At 52.7% G+C, this 26654-nt stretch overlaps 1 protein-coding gene across 3 annotated transcripts in view; it reads left to right on the top strand.

Moving 5' to 3' along the window:
* CDK5RAP2 (CDK5 regulatory subunit associated protein 2) overlaps positions 1-26654 on the top strand; it is a 166169-nt gene that overhangs the window by 127655 nt on the left and 11860 nt on the right. For all 3 annotated transcript variants that reach the window (XM_077769943.1, XM_077769941.1, XM_077769942.1), the window contains 9 exons: positions 6488-6536; positions 9181-9356; positions 13512-13631; positions 17680-17796; positions 20157-20346; positions 21203-21324; positions 22367-22591; positions 25202-25279; positions 26274-26539. In XM_077769943.1, coding sequence (XP_077626069.1) covers positions 6488-6536; positions 9181-9356; positions 13512-13631; positions 17680-17796; positions 20157-20346; positions 21203-21324; positions 22367-22591; positions 25202-25279; positions 26274-26539 — 1343 coding nt within the window. The remainder of the gene's footprint in view (positions 1-6487; positions 6537-9180; positions 9357-13511; positions 13632-17679; positions 17797-20156; positions 20347-21202; positions 21325-22366; positions 22592-25201; positions 25280-26273; positions 26540-26654) is intronic.

Raw genomic sequence — 26654 nt, 5'->3', positions numbered from 1 at the left:
ACACCAGGGACACCACCCAGAGCCAGTTCTCCTCGCACCCCACTGGCCGCCCCTTTGAGGCGCCGCCTTCAACACGTACTGCAGATCTGACCAGTTTCCACCACCTTGTTGCAGCCCTGGCCTCCCTGGCCTCCCTGGCCTCCCGGCCTCCACCTGTGTCCCGCCACAGGCCATTTCCATACAACAGACAGAGGGATCTTTTCAGAATGTAAGTCAGGTCCTGTTCCTTCTGCTCAGAATCAAAGGCTTCCCTGTGTGAGTTGTAAGAGTTACAGAAGGAGCACAAAGCCTTGACTTGGTGGTGGGTGTGTGGCTCACGTGCATTGTGTGCTTACTAGTAGCCATACCTGTTGCGAGCTGGGGGCTTACTCCTCAGAACACCCGGTTTTACTGGAGGAACTTAGCCTTACAGAGGAAAGCCAGTTGCTCGAAGTTCTAACTGACTTGGTGAAACCACAATTTGACCTTGGTTCTTGTGTCTTCATACGTAAGAAACAGATGGTTCACAAGGGTCCATGTATCTTCAACTTAATTTCAAGCTAGAACGTGGGATAGTTTGGGCTTCTGGGTCCAGGGAGCATTTCCCGAGTTTTTACAGGACCCAACAGCTCCGGCCTGTTGCAGATCGACTGTTCTGGGACCAGCCCCCCGGGGCCATGAGGGCAGCATACAGGAGCCACCGACTTTTCCCAGCTTTATGAAACCCACTTTCTCCTGGCTAAGGGTTTCCAAATAAGCTAGTTTTCATTGTATTATTGGAGAAATAACTAGGCCCTCAAGATAGAGCTGTAGCTTCCAGGCCCGAGGCAGTTTTCTGTTTGTCTCTCTTCTTCCTGCAAACCAGGGCCTGAGGAGGTGGGAGGCTGAGAAGTCAGCCTGCCTCTGGCACCAGCGGCCCTCCCTCCCACATCCAGCACCCCACCTGGATTTATTCTCTAGTTATTTACCTTGACGAGCTCAGGGAGGTCTCCCGTCTTGTTTCCTGTGGATTCTGGAAGTAGAAGCACTTAAGGCTTAGCAGACAACACAAACACAGAACTTTAGCTTCTTGTACAAAAAGCATAGAAGTCTCAGGTACCTCACTGTAACTTCTTTCTTAGAGAGTAAAATATAACCGAGGCGGGTCTTTCTTGGATGCTGTCCGCGGGGTCCGGCTCCCGCATTGTGAAAGGAGCGTAGGATAAAGTAGTTTTATATTTGAGGCAATTGCATCACCCGAGTTCCTAAAAATTTTAAATGTAACCTTTTTTTTATTAATACAAAGCAATACATGTTTATTGTGGAATAACAGATAAGCAAAGACTCCTAGAATTGCATTATTTATTACAGCAAAATAGAACACCCTGGAGTTTATGCTTTCAGATCTGTTTTATACGTGTATATATTTTTTTTTTTTGCGGAACTAGAACTGTTTGCAACCTTTCCCTCTGTCCAGTTGTAGGTAATAAATACTAACCTACATTATAACTTTTAGTGGCTTTGGAGCATTCTTTTGGGTGAATGTGCCGTACTTTACTTAATCGTTTCCCATTAGGTGGGCATTTTGGTGGTTTCCAGTTTGGGGCCATTAAAAGAACACCATCCTGGAATCTTTGCACATATCCCTGCTTTCGTTGAATAATATTTAGTTGGTAGGATGATGGTGCGGTTTCTTATTCCCTGTAAGGATTAGAGCCGGGTTTGTTTTGTAGCTTCCCAAGCTAGGGATTTCACTAGGGGTCCAGAACCCGGCAAGATTTTTCTGACTGTGTGCGTTTTTCTGAGATGAGGATCTGCAATGTTCAGATTCTTAATGTGGGTTGGGAGCCAAAGCAGATGGAGAACTGGTGTTGCAGCCCCAGGCTTTCCACCGTGTCCCTGTCCAGTCCCGGCCAGTAGCATAAATCAGGAAGACGGCGTTGTCGTCAGGTGTTTCTGAGTAAGCACTGGGGGAGATGGGGCAGGATGGTGAGGTGACCCCTTTCCTCCGCGAGCTCACCAGGTGTGGCAGGGTTTAGCCACATGAAGAGAAGGCACCCGCTGGGGTCCTTTCTCGACTCCCCTCTGCCTGCCGGGATGAACCTAAACCGTTCATTACTTTCAAAGCCTCCCACAGTCTGCTTTGTCTAGCCCACAACCCTCTCACTGACGATGATGTTGATGTTGATGATGATGATGATGATGATGATGATGATGGAGAAACCATGAGGAAGGCTGGTCTTTAGCAGCTGCATGTTGTATGCTAGGTATTGTTCTCAGCCTAGGAGAAGGTACTGTCCATCACCTTCATTTCAAATTGTTTTAATGTTTTTTTTTTATTTTTGAGAGAGACAGAGACAGAGCGTGAGCAGGGGAGAGTCAGAGAGAGAGGGAGACACAGAATCCGAAGCAGGCTCCAGGCTCCGAGCTGGCAGCACAGAGCCCAATGCGGGGCTCAAACTCCCAAACCTCAAGGTCACGAGCTGAGTCGAAGTTCAGACACTTAACTGACTGAGTCACCCAGGTGCCCCCATCACCTTCATTTAAGAAATAGGAACAGAGAAGCTAACTTACTTGCTCAGGGTTGCACTGGGAGTGGCAGGGTCTGGACTTGGGCCCTGGCAGTTTGCTTCCGCAGCCTAACCCCTGACCCTCATGGTGTCATGCTTCTCACACTCTTGTCACATTGGGTGCCCCGGTCTGTGCTCTGTGCTACAGGCCTTGCTTGCATCTACCCACTTCTGGGACTTTGTTCAAGCCAGTCCCATTGCTAGAAGGCTTTTACTCTCTCTTCCCTTCTAGAAATTCTGTCTGTCCTCTAGGAAGCTGTCTTTGTTCACCCTGGGTGGAAGCAAAACTGTTTGGGTTTTTATTCTGGGTTGTTCATAGCTTGCACGTGACAGTTACTTCTGCCAGCGTGGACGGAACAGACCCTTTGGAGCCAGACAGACTTGAGTTCAAATCTCAGCTTTATGGTTCTCTTATCCCTTTAATGGTCAGATTTCCTCTGTGAGGGAACAGTACCTGTCTCACAGAGGTCTTTCTGAGGATTAAATTAGATCATTTCAAGTGCCTGGTGTCCTGCCTGACCAATCTTGGGAGCTCAGAAGGTGACAACAGTGATTTCTTGTGAGCATATTTTATTTCTTCGGGGCATAAACTCCTGGAAGATAGGGGCCTTGTCTCATCCTGGCCTTCCAAACTAGGCTGGGGCCGTGCATGTAGTGCCCAGCCAGGATTTGATGACGATACTGACAGTTTTCTGTGGTTTGGATCATACACTAGGGCTCCCCTCTATTCGGTTTCTGACTCTGTCTGACCTGCATAGTGTGGGCTTGGAGGGAGTGGCATCTCTGAGCTCTGAAGGGAAGTCTTCCAGGAGGAAGGGGTATGGGAGCTCGACCTTCCATATTGGGAGGATTCATAGTCAATGGGGAGAGGTATTTTAGGAGCACGTGGGGTCGAGTCAGCACAGTAAGCCAGGCTATCCGGTAAAATGGAACATTTTCCTCCTAAGTAGCCCTGGGGTCTGCCTTCCACGTAGCCCCTTAGCTGCTTCTTATCTTCATACAGCAGTTCTTTCCTGCCTCAAGGATCTGTCTGTTGTCGCCTCTAAATTTCCCCTGATGGCTCAGGCTGGGTCATGTTCATTTCCTCTATGCGCCCTCCCGCGGTATCCCGTGCTGCCCCTTGTCACAGCCCAGTGGTGCAGTTGTCTTTTGGGTCCCTCGTCCCCACTCAGCTGTGAACTCATTGAGGGTAGGATGGCTCCTCATTCATCCTCGGTGCATCCTCGGTGTCCGGCCCAGGCACCTGGAAGGAGCAATGTGAGTATGTTCTACAAATTACTGGTGGATGGAGAGGAAGAAACGTGAGGTCATGGAGGAGATGCTGGGCTATGATACTTGAACTGGATTCTCTACGAGTGATGGATTTTGAGCGAAGGAATACCGTTTCAAGCTGGAAACAGTACTATTCCCAGATGCATGCGGCGTCCACGGAGGATCGGCGCAGGGAGGAGGGCAGGCTGGCCGGTCCTGCGGGTCCTGCGTGATAATCCTCTTGTTCAGATACAGACCAAGTAACTGGGTGTGTTTTCACGTGAAAAGACAAAGCCCTCGCCACTACACAGCTTTTCGGTGCAGCAGTAAGGTTTGTCTGCAAGGTGGAAGCTTCAGTGCCTTCGTGACACGCTCTCTGAGCTTTCGCAACAGCCGGACAGATGGCACCTGTCACCTGTGTGAGGCAGTTTCCACCACGAAGCTCACTGCATCACTTGTAATGATGTCCCTGTGAATCCCACACTACCCACCTGTCATTTGGTTTTCAAGAACTTGGCTGTTGGCGGGGGAATGGGCGGAGTACAGTTGTTGAGTCCTTACAGACTCCTCGGAGGATGTCCTCTTTGAAGACAGAAACTCATGCCTTGTGTGGTCTCAGGGCACTTCCTTCTGCGGTGTGGGTTTTGTTAAGGAACTGAGGAGACGTTTGTTTGTTTTGTGTTGTGTTTTTTGCTAGTTAGAAGATGGGGTTTTGGTCAGGGGTCCCAGAGTGCCTAAAGCCTGCCCCTGACCGCTGGTGCCCTGCCCCGTGCGGTTTCCGAGGCGTGTGTCTGCTCCTGGAGAACAGTTGTACGCTGAGGCGTGATGTTAATGCGTGCTCGGCTCATATGTATCGGCTGCTAAGCCCCTTGGAGGGCCGGGCTGGGCAGATGGCCCGTTCTCAGGGTTTTAGGGCCAGAACCTTCTCAGCTGAATGTTGGTAAGCAGCCCCGTGCGGGTGCGAGGTGGAAAATGCTGAGTTCTGACACCCTCGTCCCTGCCCATTCACAGGCCTTGGAGCCTGGTACTGCCAGTCAGCGTCTCGGGAATGGAGCCAGTCACATGGAGATGTCCCCTCGTGACCAGGAACGCAGAGCACAGAAAGTGGAACATGTCCACTGTGAGAGAGGCCCGTCAGCCTCTCTCTGCCTTCTGGGGAGCTGTGGAGTTGCTGCGTTTTTGGTCAGGATGCAAGCAAGAGGCTCAAGACCTAGCTTTGCAGTCAAGCTGGCTCTAGGCCATCTCTGAATCCCTAGCTTAACTGGAGCACACATTCAAGGAGGTGACAGAGCGCGAGTTGAGCAGAGTAAGCGAGGACACGTCAGACCTTCCTCACTGTAAACTGGAAACCCTGACACTGTTCTGGACGCGGCTGGTGCCAACGAGTCGTCTTCGGGGCCGGGCACCAGATCCTGGGGACCTGGCCGACTCTCCCCGGTGCCCGCCCACACCCTGCGGTAGCAGGTGGCTCTCAAGCCCTCGGGATGTCGCGCAGGCTCTTGGTGCCCGCGGCTGTCCTGCTGGGGTGTTGAGGGGCCCTGAGAGCAGCACCAGCCGGCCCCGGGGAGCACGCAGTGGAGACCACAGGGCTCAGGGCAGACGCACGAGGCCCCGGTGCTCGTTTCCTCTGCGCTGTGGTGTTCGAGAACTTTCCCTCTTAGGAGTAGTTTTGAAAATGGTATGTGTGGGTGCACTTTAATTATAGTCTCATGTTTCAAGTACGGCTACAGAAGGGTTTGTTTTTTCCTTTAGCCACACACACGTTAGCTTCTTCAAAGAGCTCATCCCAGGCTGCAGTTCCCAGAGTTCTGAAGTATTTTTAACATGAAGTTGTTAGTCTCTTTGAAATCTGGGCTCCCGTGTTTCCTTTCATACAGCAAACGGGGCCGTGCAGGGGGAGCCGAGCGTCCTCCCGGCTACGTCCTGAGCTTTATTTTGTCGTCTTTTGCCGTTTCTCATCGCCGCTTGCGTGCTGCAGGCGCTGGCCTGTTCAGCTGCACTCACATGCCCCTCTCCCCGCTAATCCCACTTCAGAGAGTCTTTCCTGAGGAAATCATTTACATGCAGATAACGCCGTATGTACCAAGATGTGTATTTCCTTTATTTACAAAAGTGAAAAATCGGAGATGACCCAAATGTCAAATAAGGGGGCCGGCAAAAACTGGCGACATGCATGCCTACAGTGGAATACTAACGCAGCCACTCAAAGTCACGTTTCTAAAGCAAATTCAGTAAGAAAAGCGCTTCCAATAATAAAATACAAAGGGAAAAGAAGTAAGCCACAGCGCAGTGCCAAAGTGCGTGGGGCAGAGGGTGGAAGGAGGCCCCCCACCTGTCTGCCGTGGGCACCCGGGCAGTGTTGTGTTCTCCTCGTCTCTGCTTCCCGTTGCCCGAAATGAGCGTATGTTCTGTTAGTTTTAGAGAAGGAAAAAGAGCATGCACCCAGCAGCACCCCTGTGATTGCGTTTTAGATTCAGGGCCATCCCCTCTCTGCAGAACTGGTGCCACAGAGCAGTGATGAAGGAGGAGCCTGCGCTCTGAGCGTGTGCTTGGTCATCCTGCTTTAAATATCCGGGGTTGCTACAAAGAGTGTTTAAACACATGGAACTGGGCCCCTGCACATGTATGAGTAAGAGACGATTAGGGATCGCTTGGGGGTGTGTGTGTGTTTTCATTGTTTTCCTTCTTGATGTTCTTTCCGCTTCCAGGGAAATGCGTTGAAGTGGAAATGAGCACCCAGAACGAACCGACGGAGAGGTGAGTGTGGCGTTCGGGAGGAAGGCTGCGGTCGGTTGGGCTGCTGGGTACGCCGAGGCTCCCGCCTGTTCAGGGAGGCTCCGGCTTGTACGTAAAGCGTAAACACCTGTGGACGCTGACGGTGCCCTCGCAAAACCAGCAAGCTCATGCTGTGCTTCCTGCGGTCCTGAGGCCGCTGTTTTAGGTCCTTCGCATGGCATTTCTCTGTTAGGTTATTTGACTGGGACGACACGTTCCTTCTGTCGGGCCCTGGGTACCTGCAGGCTAAACTTCACAGGCCTCAGCCTGACGTTTGAGGCCCTGCTCGGTCTGACCCACCTTTCTGTCCCATTCCTCTGGCTGCAGTCTTACCTGACTTGTTACTGTTCTGCAGCCCGGGCCTGGACACAAGCCGTATGCTCTGCTTCTTCCCGCTCTAGTTTGAAAGCCCTTCGGCAGTCAGTTTTTGTGGCAGTGAACCTGGCTGTCCCCCGTGCGCCCTTCTCTCACAACATCCCAGGGTCAGTGATTCTTCCTGTAGCACTTGGCACATCGTCACATTCCAGCACTTAGCACATGGCGATGTAATACTTCCTGCATTTATCTTTCCGCTCCCAGAATCCCCCAGAAGAGGAGAGCAGCTAGCGTTACCTGGGTACTGGTGTGTGTCCGCTGCCGCCCTAGGCATTTACAGTCATTATTTCTGACCCTACAAGGCAAGCGTTTTTGTTCCTTTTTTAGGCAAGGAACCTGAGGGTCAGAGTTGCATGTTTGCCGTGAAGAGACAGAGCTGGGATTTGAACTTGAATCATTCATACTCCTGGGCTCTTATTATTACTGCAAATTGCCTTTTGGGGACAGAGACGGTGCCTTGTGAATTCCAGCCCCGGCTGTCTAGCGCATTGTTGGGATTCACAAAGTGTTCATGGAATAAGCGTACACTTTTCTTAGTTTGCCTTGGTGGGTCACAGGGGTATGTCAAGGTCTCATCCTCCTCTGTTTACTGCTTAAAGGTTCTGGCTGTTGTTAGTGCAAGAGGTATTTCCCTCCTCTTTAGAGCAGTGACCTTTTGGGCTTCTGGGGGTAAAATAAAGAAGCATAGACAGCCTGGGCGCAGAATTGAAGATTTCATGGGCATCACGAAGGCCACAACTCCATCAGAGTGAGTGGTTGGGGAGGCATCACAGCTTCCTGGAGGCCACTTTTGTCCGAGGTTCTGTGGGCTCAGAAGAAACACTCCTTTCCCACTGCAGTATTTTTGCAGATCCCTCCTGCTCTGACCCTCTACTTCTGTCCTTCTAGTAACGGGTCACACCGCGGTGGTGGGCCGTGGAGGGGGCAAGCAAGGCCTCCCCGAGTGGAGGCAGTCTTATCTGAGATCTAAGGACGAGGCCAGAGGCAGGGGTGGCTGGAGAGCGTCTGTGTGCGAGGCAAGGGAGACGTGGCCCCTGTGAGCTGGGGCCGGGAACGGGAGGGTCAAGGCTAGAGAGTCCTTGCTGGACTGGTTCTGAGATTCTCTGTCGGGAGCCCAGGCTCTGTGCTGCAGGAGGCGGGGAGTCTTTGAAGGCGGGTAAGCGGGGGCCAGGCGAGAGATTCGCTGCTGTGAACGACGTCCGTGGTTGCTTGGAGCGTGGGCTGCCGGGGGCGGGGAGCCTCGTTCAGTCCCCCTCCACCGTGGGTCACCCTCCCCGCTTCTGACAGGTCTGTTTCTCTTCCTTCTGTTCTGCCTTTTTCAGCTGTAGGCTTAGCACTCACACGGGTCACTCCTAAGCTAATTAAATGGGTGCCCTTGGCCCGTTCAGCACTTTTGCAAGCAGCGGCCCGCCCGGGCATCCATCACGCTGTCTGGGTGAAGTTGCATCTGGTGTTTACCTGTTAATGAATGCGTTGCGTCTTTGGAGTCCTTTGCTCTTGTCTGAGCTCATGAATAATGAGACAAGAAGTAATAGGAAAAATCAGGAGGAAAAAAAGAGCTTAAATTAAGGAGCTTATCTATAATGGAGATTCATGTGGACTTTTCACAGAGTTCAGGGTGTTTTTCCTTATGGCTTAGGTGCTCTTGGGAAAAACAGGCTAATAAGCAGATGATCGCCAGCATGCTGGTTTGGGGACCTGCTTGGAGACTGAGCGTTTTGAGATTTTTAAACCCATCAGGCCACTTCATGGGTTTGAGTTGGCCTCCCACTTTCTCCTGGGGTCCCAGAGCCAGACGGACTTGGGTTCAGTGTGAGCTCTGCCACCTAGAAAGCTGTGAGGCAGCGAGCAAGCTTGTGATGGGCCTTGGGCTCCCCAGCTCCAAATGAGGATGGTTGTCCCTGCCTTAGAGGGTTTCCGTGCAGACCTTGTCGGTGGTACATCTGACCTGCCTGGCACACCAGGAACGCTCGATGAGTGGCTGCCTGCGACTCGTGCTCTGTCGTAGGGTCCCTCCCTGTAAGCCACACAGCAGCTCCCCCTCCTTCACTGGCTCCAGACTCAGGCCCCCGAGTGTTTTTTGTTTTTAGAGTGTCCTCACTGAAAACTTCTCTGGGGAAGCAAAAGGGCTCCAGGACAAATGGGGAAATTACAAAGGGCCAAGTGATCTTAAGTGTTTGTTCCCAAGTCATGGTCCTGACTTGGAGCCTTTGTGTGGGAAATGATTTCTCTTCCAATCCCTTTGGTCAAGGATTGAGGAAGACGGTGTAACCTACCAGCACATCCTACCTGAGTCTCCTCAGCCTTCTGCCTCTCATGCGCTGTCCGATTATGAAATGTCCGAGAAGTCCTCCGTCCTCTCCCGGGACCAGAAGCTAGACAGCGAGACCGGGAAGACCTCGGTAATGGCAAACCATTTTTCTCAAGGTAAGCTGAGCTTTGCTAAGCACTTTGGACGCAAACAAGGTTTCCTGGTTTAAACAGTAATTTGCCATCTTGCCTGAGTAAGCAGAGTGTAGTGACATTTGAATATTTGTCTGATGAGAGGAGATCCTGGCAGGGCCAGAGCTGGTCATTCAGACTATCATTTATCACTAGGGAAAGCTGTGGTTGTTGAAAGTGTTGGTGATTGGGGAAGAGTCATTTTTATTTCTTAACGATGACTTCTTATGTGACCTGCCATCTCCTTGCGCTTCTCGCGGTGGCGGAAAACAGGCTGGGAAGCAGAGGGTAGGTGTCTGTTCCAGGTCTGGTGAGTTTCCTCTTGTTCATTTCAGTCTCTCTCCGAGGCACTGCCACTCTGAAGACTCTTGCTTTGAATTGCACAGATTCCCCGGAGCACCTCACCCCCCACCCCACTCCCATCTGGATATCTTGTAGTTCTCTAGATCTGCAGTATTTCCCTTTAGTGTGTGACCCTTCGTCCTTTGGGTCAGTCCCTTATCCTGCCTCTGACCGTGGCCCAGGGGCTCAGCTGGCAGAATGAGCCTCCCAGAGCTCTTGCCAGAGCTACCTTTGACCTCCTCTGTATTACGGTCTTCATGACCTCCCATTGGGGTGTTAGGTAGGGATTCATGTTTATACGTCAATGTATTTCAGAAGTCCAAGGGATAGTATAGACCAGGGAGTGGAAAATCTTTCCTGAGAAAGGCCAGATAGTAAATATTTTGGGCTTTGTGGAGCATATGGTCTTTTTTGTAATGACTCAAGCCTGTGGCTGTAGCAGAAAGCAGCCATAGACAAAATGTAAAGGAATGAGTATGGCTCTGTTCCAGTAAGACTTTATTTACCCAAATGGCTGGTGGGTGGGTTTGACCCACGAGCTACAGTTTTCTGACCCTTGGTCTACATTCTGGACCTCAGCTGACGTCCTCTGGTCTCCCCTTTCTTCCAGTGGTTGTTTGCGGGGCACCCAGAACGGATGCAGAGCACAAATCAGACACTGGCACCTCCTTTCTAAAAGCTCTTTGTTGACACCTGATCACATAAAATGTGGTTTTCAAAAATTAGAATCCTTTTTAGCAACAGACCCCTCCTTTTTCTTCAGATGAAACTTTACATGGAGGCCTCATAACGTAAAAGAGGTGCAGGTAGAGCCTTCATCCTCCCTGGTGGCTTCTGAGGCTTCTCTATTCTACTGTGAGCCCAGAGGAGCACAATTTGAAAACATACCTTGAGCATGAAATATACATGCGTGATATAACGAGGTGTTACTGGGGTCTTCTTGAAACCAGTCACCTAGATTTGCTTTCTTTGGCTCTCCAGCAGTGTCCCTGTGTGACTCCTGTGAATTTCTGTGTCCTGGGTCTCTCGGTTATTTCTGGCTCTTTGATCTGCCTTCTGCTGATGTGGGTCAGACCTATGAGCTGTTTCCTTGTCCCTATTTGCACTTCCTTCTGCACTGTGTCAGCCTGGCATGGAGCTCAGTCCCTTTCCAGGAGCCCCAGAGGCTGCTCCTACAAGGCCTTCGTGGGAGAGACAAACTGGATTGAGGGCTTGATGAACTGCAAGGCAGTGGGGGCTACCACGCAGCAAAGCCAGATCATTTAATGGGAAGATTTGAGATCCCTGTTCTTTAAAACAAGACCCATCTGCTGTGGTGCTGGGCACCTCTCTCTGCTTTCTCTCGCCTGCCCCTCTTTTCTCTACCCTCCCACGTGTTCCCAACCCCAGCCTTGGTTTATTTCCAATACAGAACCTTTCCGGCATCTCCTTTACGTCTCATTATTCTGGGCACCCATGACCTTGGGCTTATCACACCTCGCGGTGATTTACCACGCACTTTTCCTGAATGGGGACAGTGTTCTCTGGAGCCGTCCTAATAAACTCAGTTTTAGCTCTTTTGCTTTGCTTCTCTTCAGACTTTTGGTCTCTGCATCTGTTTTTCCTTTTGTCGTGTTTTTATTCTAAGTAGAGAGATAATTTAGTGGTTTTCCTTTCTTCACTTGACATTGTATCATAAGCTTTCTGACATGTTGTTACACAACATCATTTTCGGTGGCTTTAGAATAGTCCGTCGAAGGCTGAACTGCGGTTTTCCTTATGTTCCCTGGTGCTGAGCATCTCAGATGCTTTCTAAGATCCCACAGTGCGAACGCTGCTGCAGGGAATATCTTTGAACACGAAGCTTTCTTTCCCCTCATTTCAGGCATTTTCTTACCCTGGTTTCTGTAGAGTGGACCCACTAGGCCAAAGATACACATGAGGTTTTTAGTGGTTGCTTCTTGCAGGATTTATGGTTTTAAAGAGTCAGCATTTGTCAGAAGGACATTTATTGCAAGAGGGACAGGTATTTTTCTCCTGTTTTGTAAAGACGCGTGTAGTATTTCCTTCTCCTCGGTTAGGGCTGCATAATTAATAAGCGGTGTCCAGTTCAACTGGGAATGTTTCCTCTAGCCCGAGTGCTGATTCCAGCCCTGGGCCACACTCAGTAGGAGGTGACGTGTGTCGACGGCTGCTGGGTGTTATTCCCCAGAAGCCAGCACGCAGCAGGCGATGCGGATAGGAACCCGCACGGAGGACACGGTCGCAGGAGATAAGTTCCCGCCTCACTCGGTCCTGACTGGCTGTGGGCAGATGTGCGGGGCCGCAGGGCCAGGCCGGGAGGGCCGCCAGATCTTTGTTGCAGCAAGGGCCTGGCACGTCCGCTCCCCCAATGACTGGCCGTGCCTCTGGCATTAACAGGGACCGCTGAAGGCCTGGGAATTAAGTCACCTCGTAAACATTCAGATTCCTGGCAGAATTACTATTTAATTAGGAAAAGATCTGTAACATTGTGCTACTTTTAAATGAAAGTCGTTTTGGAGGAATTAAAACTGGGTCATAACATTAGTATAATGTTTTGAAACAAACATTACGAAGACATACCGAGTGTACCCTAATTGATGAATTCGAGGCATTCGCTTTGCCTCTGGATACTTAACGTGGTTATGCTTTAGAGGCCGGTTCTGGAGCTACCTTGAGATTGCAACCGTGTCTCCTTTCTTTGTTCAAGTGAGATGTGGCAGAGGCTAGAAAAATAGGACATGCTCAGTTTAGAACATTTGGGAGATTTAAATTTTTACATCTGATTAAATGTTATATTGAGATACAGTATAGGAGTTTTGAAAAACCTCAAATCTAACACCTGAAGGCCACTGCTGTTCATATTTAGGTATATTTTCTTTTTTGGTGTGTTTATGTGTCTTTTCTGTCTGTAAATTCTTAGTAGAGTTATAATTATGCTGAATAATCATTTTGTGTCAATTTTTCTGCGATATTGCATGATCTTCACGATATAACTTCAGTAGCTGTGTCATATTGCATCACGGTGGATATAATACCGCTTACTTAATAATTGGAGTTATTTTTAGTTTTTAGCGTTCCATATAGTGCTCAAGATTAACATTTTCATGCATTCTGGCACACGGCTGTCAGCATGTCTGGTGATCTCTTGGAATAGATTCCTAGAAGTAGACTTATTTGGGGAAAGACATTGGAAAAGAACCCTTCTAAGGCTAATGATAAAAATAGTTCCTAAAAGTCACACACATTCATATTCACACGAACAGGATATGCCCTTGAGAGTCCCCTTCGTACAGTTTTCACTAGCATGGGGATTATTGTTTTGCTTTATGTTTAAGGCTTAAATTAGGAGGCGATAAATGGATGAATATATTCTTTTCAGAGAATTAGTCTCAAAAATATCTGGATTCATTATGAAGGTAGTTTAATCAACTCTCAGGCAATTCAGGCAGACTTGAAAGTGATCTGTTAGTTTCACCATAAAGAACTTTAAATTAATATTTGATATTTAGAAGAGTAAAGGGCTGCATTAGAGCTAGCATTAAAATTGTATGGAATATAATTTTTCCGTGTGATGTAAAACACCCTTCTTATGGAGGGCTGCAGACAGTCATTGCAGAACTGTGTCTGTGGGCTCTGGGCACTCACCCAGCCTCACCGTGTCTAGGAAGAAATCGCCAGTCACTGACTTAATATTTCCAGCACGATTTAGAATTTCGATATCATTGCATAATCTGTAAATTATTCAATTTGTTGGGGGCTTCAGACCTTACATTAAAAATATTCTCCTTCCCGTAGACTTAGTAATGGAGCATATACAAGAAATTCGAAGCTTGAGGAGACGTTTAGAAGAATCAATTAAAACAAATGAGAAACTCCGGGGACAACTGGAACGCCAGGGGTGTGACTTTGATCAAGGTAAGGAAGGACCTGCCCAGGGGGCTCCTGGGAGCCTGCGCGTGCTCGTCTGGGACGCACTTGCCTGGATGGGCATTCCCTTTGTGCGCCGAGGACTCATGCTGGCGGCTGGGGAGACTGCAACTCACATCCTGACATTGCCGCTCACCTCCACGGTGACCTCCTTTAATGTTGTGGAAATACTATGATGTGCTAGTTACAGTCGTGTGTTCAGGAAGTGGGGACGATAGTCCCCGTCTTATCCTGGGGCGACAAGAACGGGGTGAGTGGGCACAAGCCGGGGCCTGCATGGCCCCTGGCATGGAGCGGGCACCCCGGGCCTGGCAATCTCCTGGGCACTGAACGAGGCTGCCGGCCCCTGCACCCTGGGCTGTGTGCTTGGCCCCTCACGTGGCGCTGGTTGCTGCAGAGAAACAGATCAGGATTTTAAAATAAAGCAGAGCTGCATTTTGTCTTTTTGTCAGTCTTGGATTTTAAAAGTATGAGCACGTTGGCAGTTGGGGGAGAGTCTCACACGCCCGTTACGAGGTCGCCATGATTCCTGCGTAAACACAGTTAGAGCTGAGTGGAATCTTCTTCATGCAGAACTTCAAAATATCTTTTTCCACAAGGGAGACGTTCACATGGTACAGAACGTAATATGTCTCTTCTGGACCCATCCTTCCTCTTCTTCCCCCTCCCCTCCCACCCCTGCTAGTTGTCTTCCACATCCTTACGGTGGTTTTTCAGTGCAAACACAAATATATATTCTTACTCTTTCCCTCCCCCAGAAAGTAAAATACTTTATGTCTGCTATTCTGTACCTTTTTTTCCTTTGAACGATATACTTTTGGGCATCTCTCCTTGTTGTTCCAAAGAGATTGTTTTCATTGCATGAAGACTGTGTCTCCAGAGCAGCCTTGTGCCCTGGGAACAGCCCGAGTTGGTTGGGGAGCTGGGCTGGGCGGAGCGTGGCCCCCAGCTCTTCTGTTTATTAGCTGGAGGACTTTGGGGCAACTCAGCCCGCCTCTCCCGGCCTTCATTATTTTATAAAACAGAGTCATGGTGAGATTTCCATAAGGTGATGCCATGACCAGGGTGTTGTTCTGTGCCTCACTCAGTAAGTGGGTTTTTTTTGCCTTGATCATGTTATTTTACTATTTTATTTTGTACGGCATTATTAGTTTGACACGGCACAACTTGGCAACAAGTGGGGACCCAAACATTTCTAGAGATTAAATCACTGAGTTCTAGAAAGATGTACTCGGTGACATCACTTGAGTCCTTGGACCCCTGGTCCATCGTAGCCATCAGCCTGGAAGGATCTTTCCAGAGTACTGTACATGCTGCAGTCTGCGAGGTAAACAGAGTGGACCCACACCTCTTTCCCTTTCCCTCCCCCGCCTCCACCTCACCCCCCCATCCAGCTCGTTCCCTGTCTCTCACCCCCAGGGAAATTGATTAACCAGAGTTATTAGTCATATCAAACACCGGGAAGAAATACATGCCTGGGCCCTTCACATTCACTCTTGATAATGCCTGAATTAGATTCATTCTGTTTTACATTATTCCTGGCAAATCCAATTATAGAAGTATTTGGGGGCTCACATGGCCACCAGCTACAATGAAACTGGCAGTTGCTCTGGAGAGTAATTCACTCCGATGGGTAGGTTTACAAAAAAGGCGTTCATGAAGTGTTTACGCTGTTGGGGGGCCATGCTGTTCTCACCGCAGCTGTCACAGTCTCTGAAAAGACAAAGAAATAAAAGTGGCTCCACCTCCCCCCTGCTGTGAGGTGTTCATCTTGGGAGACGGGTTTGAGAAAGGCCTGACTCTGTAATGTGGAGGTGGAGTGTTGTTAAAAACTGTCATCTCACGTGGTGGCTTGTTGTCAGTCGTCACTTACGGGAGCTGGTAGTGATGGCCTTCAGAGCAAACTGGCCTCTTAGCTCGGCTGTGGGCCCCACTGACACAGGCTCTGTCAGGAGCCCTTTTCTGACCTGAGTCTTCCTTTGAGCAGTGACCAGCCCAGCTGTGGTCAGAGCAGACTTCCCATGCAGGAGGTGTCCTGTTCACCAGATGGCTGTTGGGTCCTGGTTTTGGCTTGAGCCTGTCATCAATCATGATATTAATACAGCTGATAATAGCAGCAATAATAACAACATTGATCATTTTTATCGGGCTCGTGGAGACTCGGGGAAGTTATGTGATGTACCTGAGGTCATCTAGCTATTAGGAAGCCAGAGCCGTGATTCAAACCCAGGTGTCTCTGAAAAGACAGCAGAGTTCATAGGGGAGAGACATGTGTGAATGAAAAAATTACATGACGTTGCGATTTATGAATCATTAACCTGAGGAGAGGGAGTGCCATAGTGTGGAAGGAGTGTGGCACTTTGGCTTCTGGGAGGTCTGATGTCATAGCTTCCTTATGGGGAGTTGGAACGTTCCGGGTAATCAGTTGTGGACCAGGAGGCTTTCAGCTGCAGAGAACAGAATATGAGTAAAAAGCAGTGTAAACAATGGAGACTTCTGTTGTCTTCCATCACAAGGAATCCAGATGCAAGCAGTTCCAAGGCGGGTTTAATGACTCAGTGAGATGATAGCAGGGCTTAGGGTTAGTGTTGGTGAGACCGTAGTCAGTATACGCACCATGTCCTCTCCGGACGGTGTCCAGAGCACGGGAACGAGGAGGGTGGGGCTTGCCCCCATCCTTCTCTTTTCATCCGGGTGAGAGATCTTTCCCAGAAGCCTCCAGCAGGCTTCCCATCAGGTCTTGTTGAACGGAAGTGACACCCGACCGTGTCCTAGTTGCGCCGGAGTCAGGGAGAGTGGGGTCCGGCATTTGGGCTCTGTGGTGTAGTAAGGAAGGCGGGGGGGACGGAGGTGACTGCCTGCCTCATGCAGGAAGCCCCGTGCTCTGCGGGGGGTAGCACGGTCCCATGCTCTGGACACTGTAGAGGGTGCAGGTGCCGGAAGCTGAGGTGGAGCGTCAGGGCCGCTGTCCGGCCAGACGAAGGAGTAGGATTTTCAGAGAGAGACCATAGCCTCAGCAGGTGTTTATAGACGAGGAAACTGTTCAGAGTTTGTAAGTGACCTCAATCCCGGTCTGTCTGGTTTTAGACCCTGATCTTTGGTGGTAAATACTTAGAGGCCGTGAGCTTGAGCTAAGAGTTGAAAGACAACTGTGACTTTGACAGGTGAAGAAGGAGCTGGGCATTCTAGGCCCAGAGAGTAAAGACCTCACGACCTCACTGTACAGAATCTGAGAAGACGTGTCACCGCACGGTATTTGGGGGCACAGAAGTCGCTCAGCTTGGCTGCATTCGAGGACGCTGGAGTCTAGGATGGGGACGGAGTGGGGTGTGCGTGAGATTGTGGAGTGAAATAATGGAGATCTGAAGGCTGGGCCTTGTGACTGGTTTGTCTGTCTTCCCAGTGAAGGGTCATCAGGTGTTTCCGAGCAGAGAACAACCTGAGTGGACTGTGTGCAGCCCCACTGGCAGAGTAGCAAGGGGGCAAGGTCAGGGCGCAGTGATGCGACTCAGCTACGGGGACAGAATAGAGTGGGCTGGCGTCCGAGGTGATAGTGAGGAAGGGCCAGCAGGCACGATTGCTTGCTCGGCCGGTGCCAGAGAGTGGTGTTGAGGATGGCCCCAGGTTGTCAGCTCGCATTAGGGGTGGTGGTGATAATATCTACGGGAGGCAGGTTAGGGAGGTGAGGGAGGAAAGGGGAAGACTTCAGCTTTGGCTCCGTGGCCCGGGAGCTGCCTCAGTGGAGAGGTCCACTGAAGGCGTGGACCCCAGGAGAGACATCCGTGGACGTTAAGACTGTCACCCACTCACCTCCGTTCACTCTTAGGGCTGGTAAGAATGGGAGGGGTGCCTCTTGCCTTCTCTTTCAAGCTCACTCGTACTTCCCTTTGGGCTCTTGTGATACCTCATCTGGTTTGCTTCAGTGATTTCCATTGCATACTGTGTTTCCTCATCGTTTAAAACTGTTTTCTAGAAACTTCCATCCATACTGACCTGGAAACTGTCCATAAATCACTATGCATGTGTGTTTTTATAGGTTCTATGAACAGTTTTGCTTATGGATCAGAGCTGCATAATTCTCTGACATCAGAGATCTGTTTCCTGAGGAAGCAGAACCAGGCTCTCAATACCGTGCTCGCCAAGGGATCCAGAGGTAGGAGCAAAAGGCGCCGTCTGCAGGCTGGATGCCCACGGCCCTCTGTGGCATGGGAAGAATGCATGGGAGTCTGACCAACCTGGGTTCAAATTCTGTGGCTCTGTGACTTCGGGCAGGTCCCTTAACCTCTCTGAACCTCGGTATTCTTAGCTGTAAAATGACACAGCTGTGAGAGTTACCCTGTGAAGCCCTTAGCACGGTGCCTGTAATCAGTATACGGCCGCCTCTCATTCGCCTCTGTTTCCGGTGGAAGAGAGAGAGGCTAGACATGCATACTGTGCCAGAGTGCCATCCACAGGCTCCCTACGGTGGGCAGGGGCATCCTAATATTTCTTAGGAAGACCCTTTCTCTCAATTTTTTCTTTTTGGAGCTTAGCCCCCAAAGAGCTTTCACCTACAGTCTCTCTCAGTACTTACACTGTTTCTGGAAGGAGTCATTATCAGTCCTGTTTTACAGGTAAGAAACCGAGGCCTGGGGAGTTGACTGGCCTGTGGGCCCTTGTCTAGAAATGGGCAGAGCTGGGACGTGGGCCAGCTTCTCTACTCTCCTTAGAGGACATTGATGCTGCTATTGGCTTAAGGGACAGAATGCAAGCTTCTACAGACCCTTCATTCACTCAGCAAAGATGTCAGGGCCTGTGTAGACTGATAAGAAATGAGTGAGATCCGGTCCCCTCCGTCGAGGGACTCCGTGGTCTGATTGGAGAGGCAGCCAGGCCACCCGTGGCAGGCCAGCCCGAGGGGCAGGCGTGACAGGGGCCAGCCCGAGGGGCAGGCGTGACAGGGGCCACGAGGGGCAGGCGTGACAGAGGCCAGCCCGAGGGGCAGGCGTGACAGGGGCCAGCACGAGGGGCAGGCGTGACCAGCCCGAGGGGAAGGCGTGACAGGGGCCAGCCCGAGGGGCAGGCGTGACAGAGCCAGCCCGAGGGGCAGGCGTGACAGGGGCCACGAGGGGCAGGCGTGACAGAGGCCAGCCCGAGGGGCAGGCGTGACAGAGGCCAGCCCGAGGGGCAGGCGTGACGGAGGCCAGCCCGAGGGGCAGGCCTGACAGGGGCCAGCACGAGGGGCAGGTGTGACAGAGCCAGCACGAGGGGCAGGCGTGACGGAGGCCACCCTGAGGGGCAGGTGTGACAAAGGCCACGAGGGGCAGGTGTGACAGAGACAGGATCAGGGGGCACAGGACCCAGGAGAGGCTCAGCTTCAAGAGCTCAGTCCAGAAGGCTGGGCAGCGATTAGCCGAGGTGTGTAAGGTTTAGAAGAGCCAGGGCCTTTTCAGTAGAAGAAGGAGAGCAGCCCGAGGCCTCGGGATTGGAGGCAGGGAGAGTGTATGCCGGTCAGGACTTGTGGGAAGCTCTCTGTGGCTGGAGTGTGAAGGAGGAGGGGAACGCTGGCTCAGAAATGAGCATGTCAGGGTGAAGAGGAGTACCAGAAAAGCTGGGTCTGGACCGTGGCTCTGCCTCTCTGTGGCTCTGGGACCTTGGGGAGGAAGTCTTAACCTCTCTGTGCCTAGTTTCCAGTCTGGAAGATGGGGAGAAAATCGTACCCAGCTGGGAGGTTTGCTCTGAATATGAATAAGATGGTGCATCTGCAGGTGGTCACGACGTAAGGCCTGCGGCCAGAGCTGCGGGCTGGGGGCCACCGCCAGCGGCACGGCCGAGAGCTGGCTCTGGGGAGCGCTGCCAGCCTCCACGGCGCTCGTGAAGCCCCGTGCTAAGCCCTTATGCACAGTATCTCCATTAATCCTCACAACGGCACGTGAGAGGCAACTGAGGCACAGAGAAGTGAAGATACTCAGTCGAGGTTTTGGTGCCGGTAGACAGAAGAGTGCACTTGAACATGGCACTCTGCCTCCAGGTCGTGCTCTTAACTGCCCATCTCCAGGCCCCGGCATGTTTTCTGGGCACTCGGGAGAGGCGCCGTCCTGGGCTGAGGCGCAGACGGGGCCCCAGGGTGCCTCTGGCGCAGCCCTGCTGGCCTCCTTACGGGGGGGCGCGCAGACTTTCCTCACATCCGCTGCCAGAGAGAGGGTGGGGCTGTTTCTTGCCTCTGTCTGTAATTTATACCCATGGTCTGCTCCGCGATGGCAAAGTAACTAGGTTTGCGCGGCCCATTATTGTAGAGAAAATTAAACAGGCCCATTTCATCCCAGTGACGTTTAATCTGCAGCCTTGATGTTGACAGATTTATCTGCCCAAAATGCATAAGATAATTGGAATGCCAAAATCATAAATGCCAGATTAAATCTCATTCTGTTTTGTATTCCTGGAGTGCTTGAGCTGAAGGGCCGTATTTGCGTAACAGCGTTGGGAAAAACAAATGGTGTCTCTTCTCAGTGGCGCTGTTTTTTGTGTTCGCAGATAAACAGAAGGAGAATGAGAAATTACGCGAGGCCCTCTCCAGGAAGGCTGCGAACCTCGAGCTGCTTCGGCGAGAGTACGCCTGCTTGAAGGAGGAGAACGAGAGGCTGCAGAGGGAGGTGTGCGAGCAGGACAGGCACAGCCGGCAGCTGCTGCAGGAGGTGTGCAGCACGCGCAGCGAGCTGAGCAGGTAGCGGTCAGGTGGCCCCGGGGCGCGCTGACCCTGCCCGGGTGCCGGGGAAGGCCAGCCCGCACTCAGGCACACACGACACAGGGAACAGAATCATGGTGGCGAGGAGGGTAGGGCCATGGGGGCAGATGGCTGGCTTTTTCCAGGGGACGTCGGGGGGGGACCCTCTCTGAAATAAACGGCGACTGGCAGGCAGTGAAGGGGTGGAGGCCCTGGGGCGGGGTGTCCTTGGCCTGTGCGGGGCAGAGCAGGGAGGCCGAAGGGGGACAGGAGAGGCTGGGTGCCGAGTCCCGCCGGCCCTCGCCGCCCAGGTGAGGACTCGGGTTTCACTCTGAGTGACCGGGAAGCCGCGGGGAGAGTTTGCACAGAGGGACGTGAGTCCAACTTAGAACTGAAAGGGCTCGTAGTGACTGCCCCCTTTGCAGTTTCCCCTCGCCTCTGTCGTGTCCCACCTTCTCAGTTGTCCCTCGGCCCTCGTGGGTGCCCGCAATTTCAGTGTTACCGACGTCCCCCTCGGTCGCCCAGGGTGGTGCGCTGACCGAGCGAGAGCACTGTCTTGCCATCGCGCAGTCCTGGCCCCTCCCGAGCTCTGCGCCCCCGGGTGCAGCCTCACTTCCTCACGTCCTGCCCGTGCACTGAGCATTGGGAGCACGGCCGCTCTGGGCGTGAAGACGGCACGCGGTAGATGCCGCACGCCCGGGCCGAGCCCGGAGGGGCGCTCGGGAAGGAGTGGCCGGGACTAGAACCGTCTCCCACGCTGGTCAGTCCCGTCCACACCCTGCCAGCTGTGGTGTCAGAGCAAGTCCCCGCGCGTCAGAAGTAACGTCTCTCCCCTGTGGCCGTGGGGCCGCTCTAGGGCGCAGGAGGAGGTGAAGTCGAAGCAGCAGCTGCTCTCCCAGAACGAGCGGCTCCTGCAGTGTCTGCGGGTGGAGCTGAAGGTGTGCGCGAAGCTGGACGCGGGGCACCGGAGGCCCGGAGGTACTGGGCGCGCCGGCCCGAGGGCTTCCCGTCCTGGGGTGGCCGCGTCAGGCTGTGGGCTGGGCCCTCTTTCTGAAATGCTGCCTCCCAGGCAGAGGGGCCCACTCCCCTCGGGCCGCTCCTCTTCTGACGCAGCGAGGAACTCGGGAGGACGTGGGCTGGGGAGTGAGGCCAGCCGAGGCCTGCGTTCTCTGCCTGGCTCCGGGCCCTGGGACCGTCAGCGGGTCACCTCGCCCCTCTGGGCCTGGCTCTCCCTCCATAAAACGTGTCCCGATGCCTGTTCTGTGGGGTCGTGAGAATTAATTGAGCTCATTTCTGGAAATCAGGTACTGCACGACTTGGGCCACAGTAAATACTCACAGATAATCTGATTCTGCGTGTCCTGCTAGTGTGTGTGTCTTTTCGCCCATTCGTTGAGCACCTCAGTGTGGCGCGCCTGCCACACTGCAGGGCGGTACCCGGACGTGGTGCGTGGCCCCGGTCCTCTGGTGGATACCGAGCAGAGGGACTTGACTGTAAACTCTAATGTCTTAGAATCAATTTTGAGGTGTGGTAGGGTTTTTTGTTTTTTGGTTTTTTTTTTAGCTAATTTTCCAGATGGTTTCTCCCTATTGAAAGTTTATCTAGAAAAGGGTCACCTCCCGGCTTTCATTTTCTCCTCAAGTCGCTTTTCTTATTTTTGCTGTTGTGCCTTTTTAATATACTGTGCCTCTTAAAATCAGCCCCTTTCATTCTATAATTCCAGTCCAAATAGATTTTATTACTACCAGACGTAATTCCGGGGTTTGGTGTGCAATTTGCAAGGCTTTTATGGCCAGAAGCGAAAATTAATTTCCAGCTCTTATTTAGCCTGCGGAATAGCAGCAATTAAGTCTGCCGATATTTTTGTTTTTAAAGTCAAGTTGTTACTTTAAATTGTACCTAGTTCTTCGGAAGGGGCGGGTGGCAGCGATGGTGGGTTCAAAACCCTGTTGCGCTCCTTCAAGGGCTGACCCTTCAGTGGCGGAAGATGTCAAGGTTGTCCCTTTGTGCTTGTTTGCAGAGGCATCAGGAGAAGGCTGGACGGGGCAGGACCCTTGCAGCGACCTGCACGGTCTCCTAACAGAGATCCAGGCTCTGCGGAGCCATTTGGAAAAGAGCATCGAGACCACCAGCACGCTGCAGAGCAAGCTGGAGGAGCAGGGGAGGAGGGCTCAGGAAGCGGCCCTCACCGGGGCCCTCCAGACCCTGTGCGTCCCCGAGTGGCCCCTGCAGCTGGACAAGCACGGTACTGGCCCACCACACCTCCTAACCTCTTGAGATTGTACCCCCGTGCATGTCAGCGGGACACGGGGGCTTCTGGATGGTGCCCTTGCCCCGTGGAGGTGTCCCCCTGTTGACAGCAGGCACACTGTCCCCGGGAGCCAGCGGCCTGGCCACTAAGCAGCCATCACGTTTGGCAGGATTGTTTGATCTCCATNCCCCCCGCCCCCCCCCCATCCATGTAGCCCTGTCCATATCATTCCACTGCTGCAAATCCTTTCAAAGAGAATCTAAACTTACTCTGGCTCTCAGTGTCTTTCAGGATCTGAAAAGCATCCCAGTAGGTTTGAAAACTGATTCTGTTTTGCATTTGCTTGTGGGTTTGTTGTCTAGCCCTGCAGAAGCCGTGTAGGGTAGCAGAAAAAGGACGGGAGCGGGTCCCCGTCAGTCCTCTGTCCCTTGCCCAGCACAGGGCCAGGAACAAGCCAGCAAGTGGTCAGACTTCAGGCAGTTGGCCAGGCCATCCTCTTTGCCCTGTGGATGGAGGCCCTGAGACCCAGAGAGGGTACTGGACTCCCCCAGAGTGATGTGGCAAAGAGGCGCAGAGCTGCAGCTAGAACTCATTTGTCAGCTCCCGAGTCCAGTGCTGTCCCTGGAGCCCTGCCTGACCTCACGGCACCTCAGAGGCCCGGGGTCGTCGTCCTCATACCCGCAGGGTGGGTGTGCGCACACCCCGTGGGACAGGGAGCGTAAGCTTACTTTATACACAGACCCTGTGTGAAAGCTTGGACTTCATCTCTGCTGGGATTGGGAATCCTGTTTATTGCCTTGCATCAAAAAAATTAAAATCTCTTAAAGAGCACCCAGTGTGCTTTAGAACTTGCAGTGACTGATTGATTTCTCCTTGGTAAGGAATTTAAAATTTTAACCAGAAGATGATGTGACAGTATGAAAAAAAAAAAGGTAAAAAAAAAATCCTTCAGGATTCTACAGAATGATAATATTTTGCTTTGTGTATTTCTCTTCATTTGGTAATCACATGCAAGCGTGAATTTATATTGTTCACGTTGGTTTGTGTCATTCTGTGGCCTTTCCTTGTTTTTGCCCAGTGTTACATCATAAATGGTTCCCATTCTTCCACACAGGCTTCTAATTACTGTTTTCAGATTATTGCCAGTCACGAAACCATTACCGCGGTGATTATTAAAGTGGTCTCTGATTTGGTGCTTTAGTAAACATCAATGTTAATATGCTTTTTGCTGTTAAGCAGCATTCTTAGGATAAAATCCTACTAGTGGACTCTCAGAAGACTTGGAAAGGAGCCATATTGCCTCCTTTTGCATGGGACGTACATCAGCAATGGGTGTGGGTGTCTCTGTTAAATGTAGGTCTGCTCCTGGCCTTGCATCGGGCTTAGCGCAGATGGCACCAAGGAGATGGGGGTGCGCTGGGCCTTGGGGGAAGGAAGAACCATTCAGGACCAGGGCTTCCCAGGAGGGAGAGTTGGGCAGCTGAAGAGAGACAGCCATTGAACGGTGTTTGGCTGCTTTGAAAGCGGTGTGGTGTCAGCCTAGGTGCGCCTTGCAGGGGGCACTGGGGAGGAAGCGTTGAGAATGCACGGTGCGGCCCCAGTGCGCAGGCGCTCCCCCAGGGGGCGTGGGCATTCTTCCTTCGGCCGCGCCTGCCTGCCTTTGCAGCAGACTTTTCAGGATTGGACTTAAGTGCACTGGTTCGGAAGTTCTGCTCTGAAGATGGCTGTTCTGGGCAGAAAGCCGTCCCTCTGAGGGGCCAGCCCCTGGGCCCTGGCAGCGAAGTGTGCCCTTGGAACAGCAGCCGGGTGGGAAGGGGCGTCCTAAGGCCGGGACACTAGGCACAGTCTCACTGTGCCGCCCACACGCTGGGTAGCGCTGGCCGGTTCACCTGCTGTCCCTGCCCCTTGGTTATGTCCTCCTCCACGAGGTCTGAGTGATGCTGCCGCCCCGCCCATGGCGCCACTGAGGGATCAGGTGCACAGCGCTCTCTAGATGTCACAGAGTGGCAGGCCACCGCACGTGGCGGCTCACTGGCTCTGCCTCCTGCTGTGTCCAGCGCGTCACTTCCCGATCTCTGCTCTGGGTCCTCTGCTCTCTTGCTTGGGTGGCTCCCGCAACCTCCAGACTCACTGCTTCAGTGCAGAACATGGCCCTCAGCTTGACCTTGCCCCACCTGATGCCCTCGAGGGGGCCCCAGCGTCCTCCCTGTCTGACCTTGCTGCCACCAGGGCCCTCCCTTGTGCCCTGGGCTCTGCCTACCGCCTGCTCCAGGTGTCCTGTGCCTTTGCGTCTGCTCGTCCCTCTGCCTGCCCCCCTCTCCCTCCTCTGGGCTAGCGCCCCTCCCCCAGCTCGCAGCCCCTGTGGTTCCCTCCCTCAGCCCTGACCACCTGGAAGGGAACCTGCGTGTTCACTTGTTGGGTAGGAGCGTCCCTGCAGCGAGGAGACTGGGTGTGCTCACTGTGTCCCCGTGTCCCGCAGAGGGGATGCCCCGGAAGGTTTGAGTGAATGCTCGTGTGTGCCTCGTGCTTTACTGTGTTCTCATTCAGTTCTTTCTCAAACACCAATGACAGTTTATTTTCCTTCTCTTCTTTTGCATTTTGTAGATGGTGACAAGTGCCCCGTGCTGGTAGATAATTCCTGCGACCTGTTTGACTCCCCGCCGGCGGTGCCACCACAGTCAGGTGCAGAGCTGAAGGCTGGGTAACCGGCGTGACTGGGTTTGGCAGGAGGAAGTGTTAAGTAGAATGAAAGGGGGTCCCTGGTCACATCATGAGGGTGTTTGGCAGGATTTGGGGCTTCACGTTCTCAGCACGTCTAGCTAATGATGTCCTCCCCTGAGCCAGGTTATGTGTTCCTAGGTGTCACCAACCTTAGCAATGTCACTGGGTCCTTGTTGCTGAGATGGAAGTGTGACCACCTTAGTGGCTGTAAGGCCCTCCAGCCTCAGGGGGCCCATCTAGCCTGTCCTTGTGCTGCCAGAAGGGCGGCCACCCTCCCGCAGACGGGCCTGCGCCGTCCTTGCCCTGGGACGGTGCAGGGTGGCTCCCTCCTGCTCCAGACCACTCTTGTCCCATTCTCTGCCAGTGCAAATCCTGCTGCTTCCCTGAGACTCCTCCCGAATGCAGACTGGTTTGTGAGATGCCTTTCTGGAGGCCCCCAGTCGGAGCTATTCATTTATACCTTTGTTGATCCAAAGGTAAAAAGCAACAGGCTTCACCTCTGCTGAGTGTAATTCTTGCTGCTTGTTCAGCCCAGCTCAATTGTTGCTTCTCCGGGGAAGCCTTTCCTGAGCTCCCTTACTGCACAGACAATTGATTATTTTTCTCTCTGAGCTCCAGCTCTCCATCAGCATGCTGTCGCACCTCCCGCACGGTGTCTGATTAGACCGCGGGCTCCCAGGGTGCAGATGCCGGCCTGACTCGTCTGTGCAGATCAGGGCTCTTTGCAGACCAAGCGTCTGTGAAGTGTTGGTTGACCTGAATCGAGCTTGTCCCATAAGATGGATAAGCCCAGTGTGGGGTGACCCGCAGGCTGATGATCCAGGCCTCGCCCCTGCGTGGGGCCGAGTGGCCCCGGGGCCTGAGGGCCTCCCTTGGTCCTGCAGCCCGGCTGCAGCGTGGTTGAACACGGGAAACTGCCCCAAACGAGTCTGACCTCTTCCCTCTGCTGCTGCAGCGTCAGAGACCCCGCCGCTCTCTGGAAACGACACGGACTCCCTCTCCTGCAACAGCGGCAGCTCGGTCAGCAGCACCCCGTGCGCGTCCCACCTGGTCCCCGGCTACCACCTGTGGGCCGACAGTAGTGGCTGCCATGTCCTGGGCCTGACCGCAGACTACGAGGCCCTGTGCCAGCAGATTGGCCAGGGCCAGAGGCTCCTTGCCGAGATGGCCCTGCAGATCCAAGAGGCTCCCCACCCCGCAAGTCTGGAACTGGGAGCGAAGGTGAGCTGACCGACAGCGGGAGGCCGCCGGGTGCTCCCTGAGAGCAGCAAGTGCAGGGGGGCCGCCCGAGGGCCCGGAGAGGGCGGGGCGCACGGGCTCTCAGTAAGGCCCTGAG

This window comes from Crocuta crocuta, unplaced genomic scaffold (assembly GCF_008692635.1).
Source record: "Crocuta crocuta isolate KB4526 unplaced genomic scaffold, BGI_CrCroc_1.0 scaffold95, whole genome shotgun sequence".
NCBI lineage: Eukaryota > Metazoa > Chordata > Mammalia > Carnivora > Hyaenidae > Crocuta > Crocuta crocuta.
This window is presented reverse-complemented; position numbering and strand designations above follow the sequence as displayed.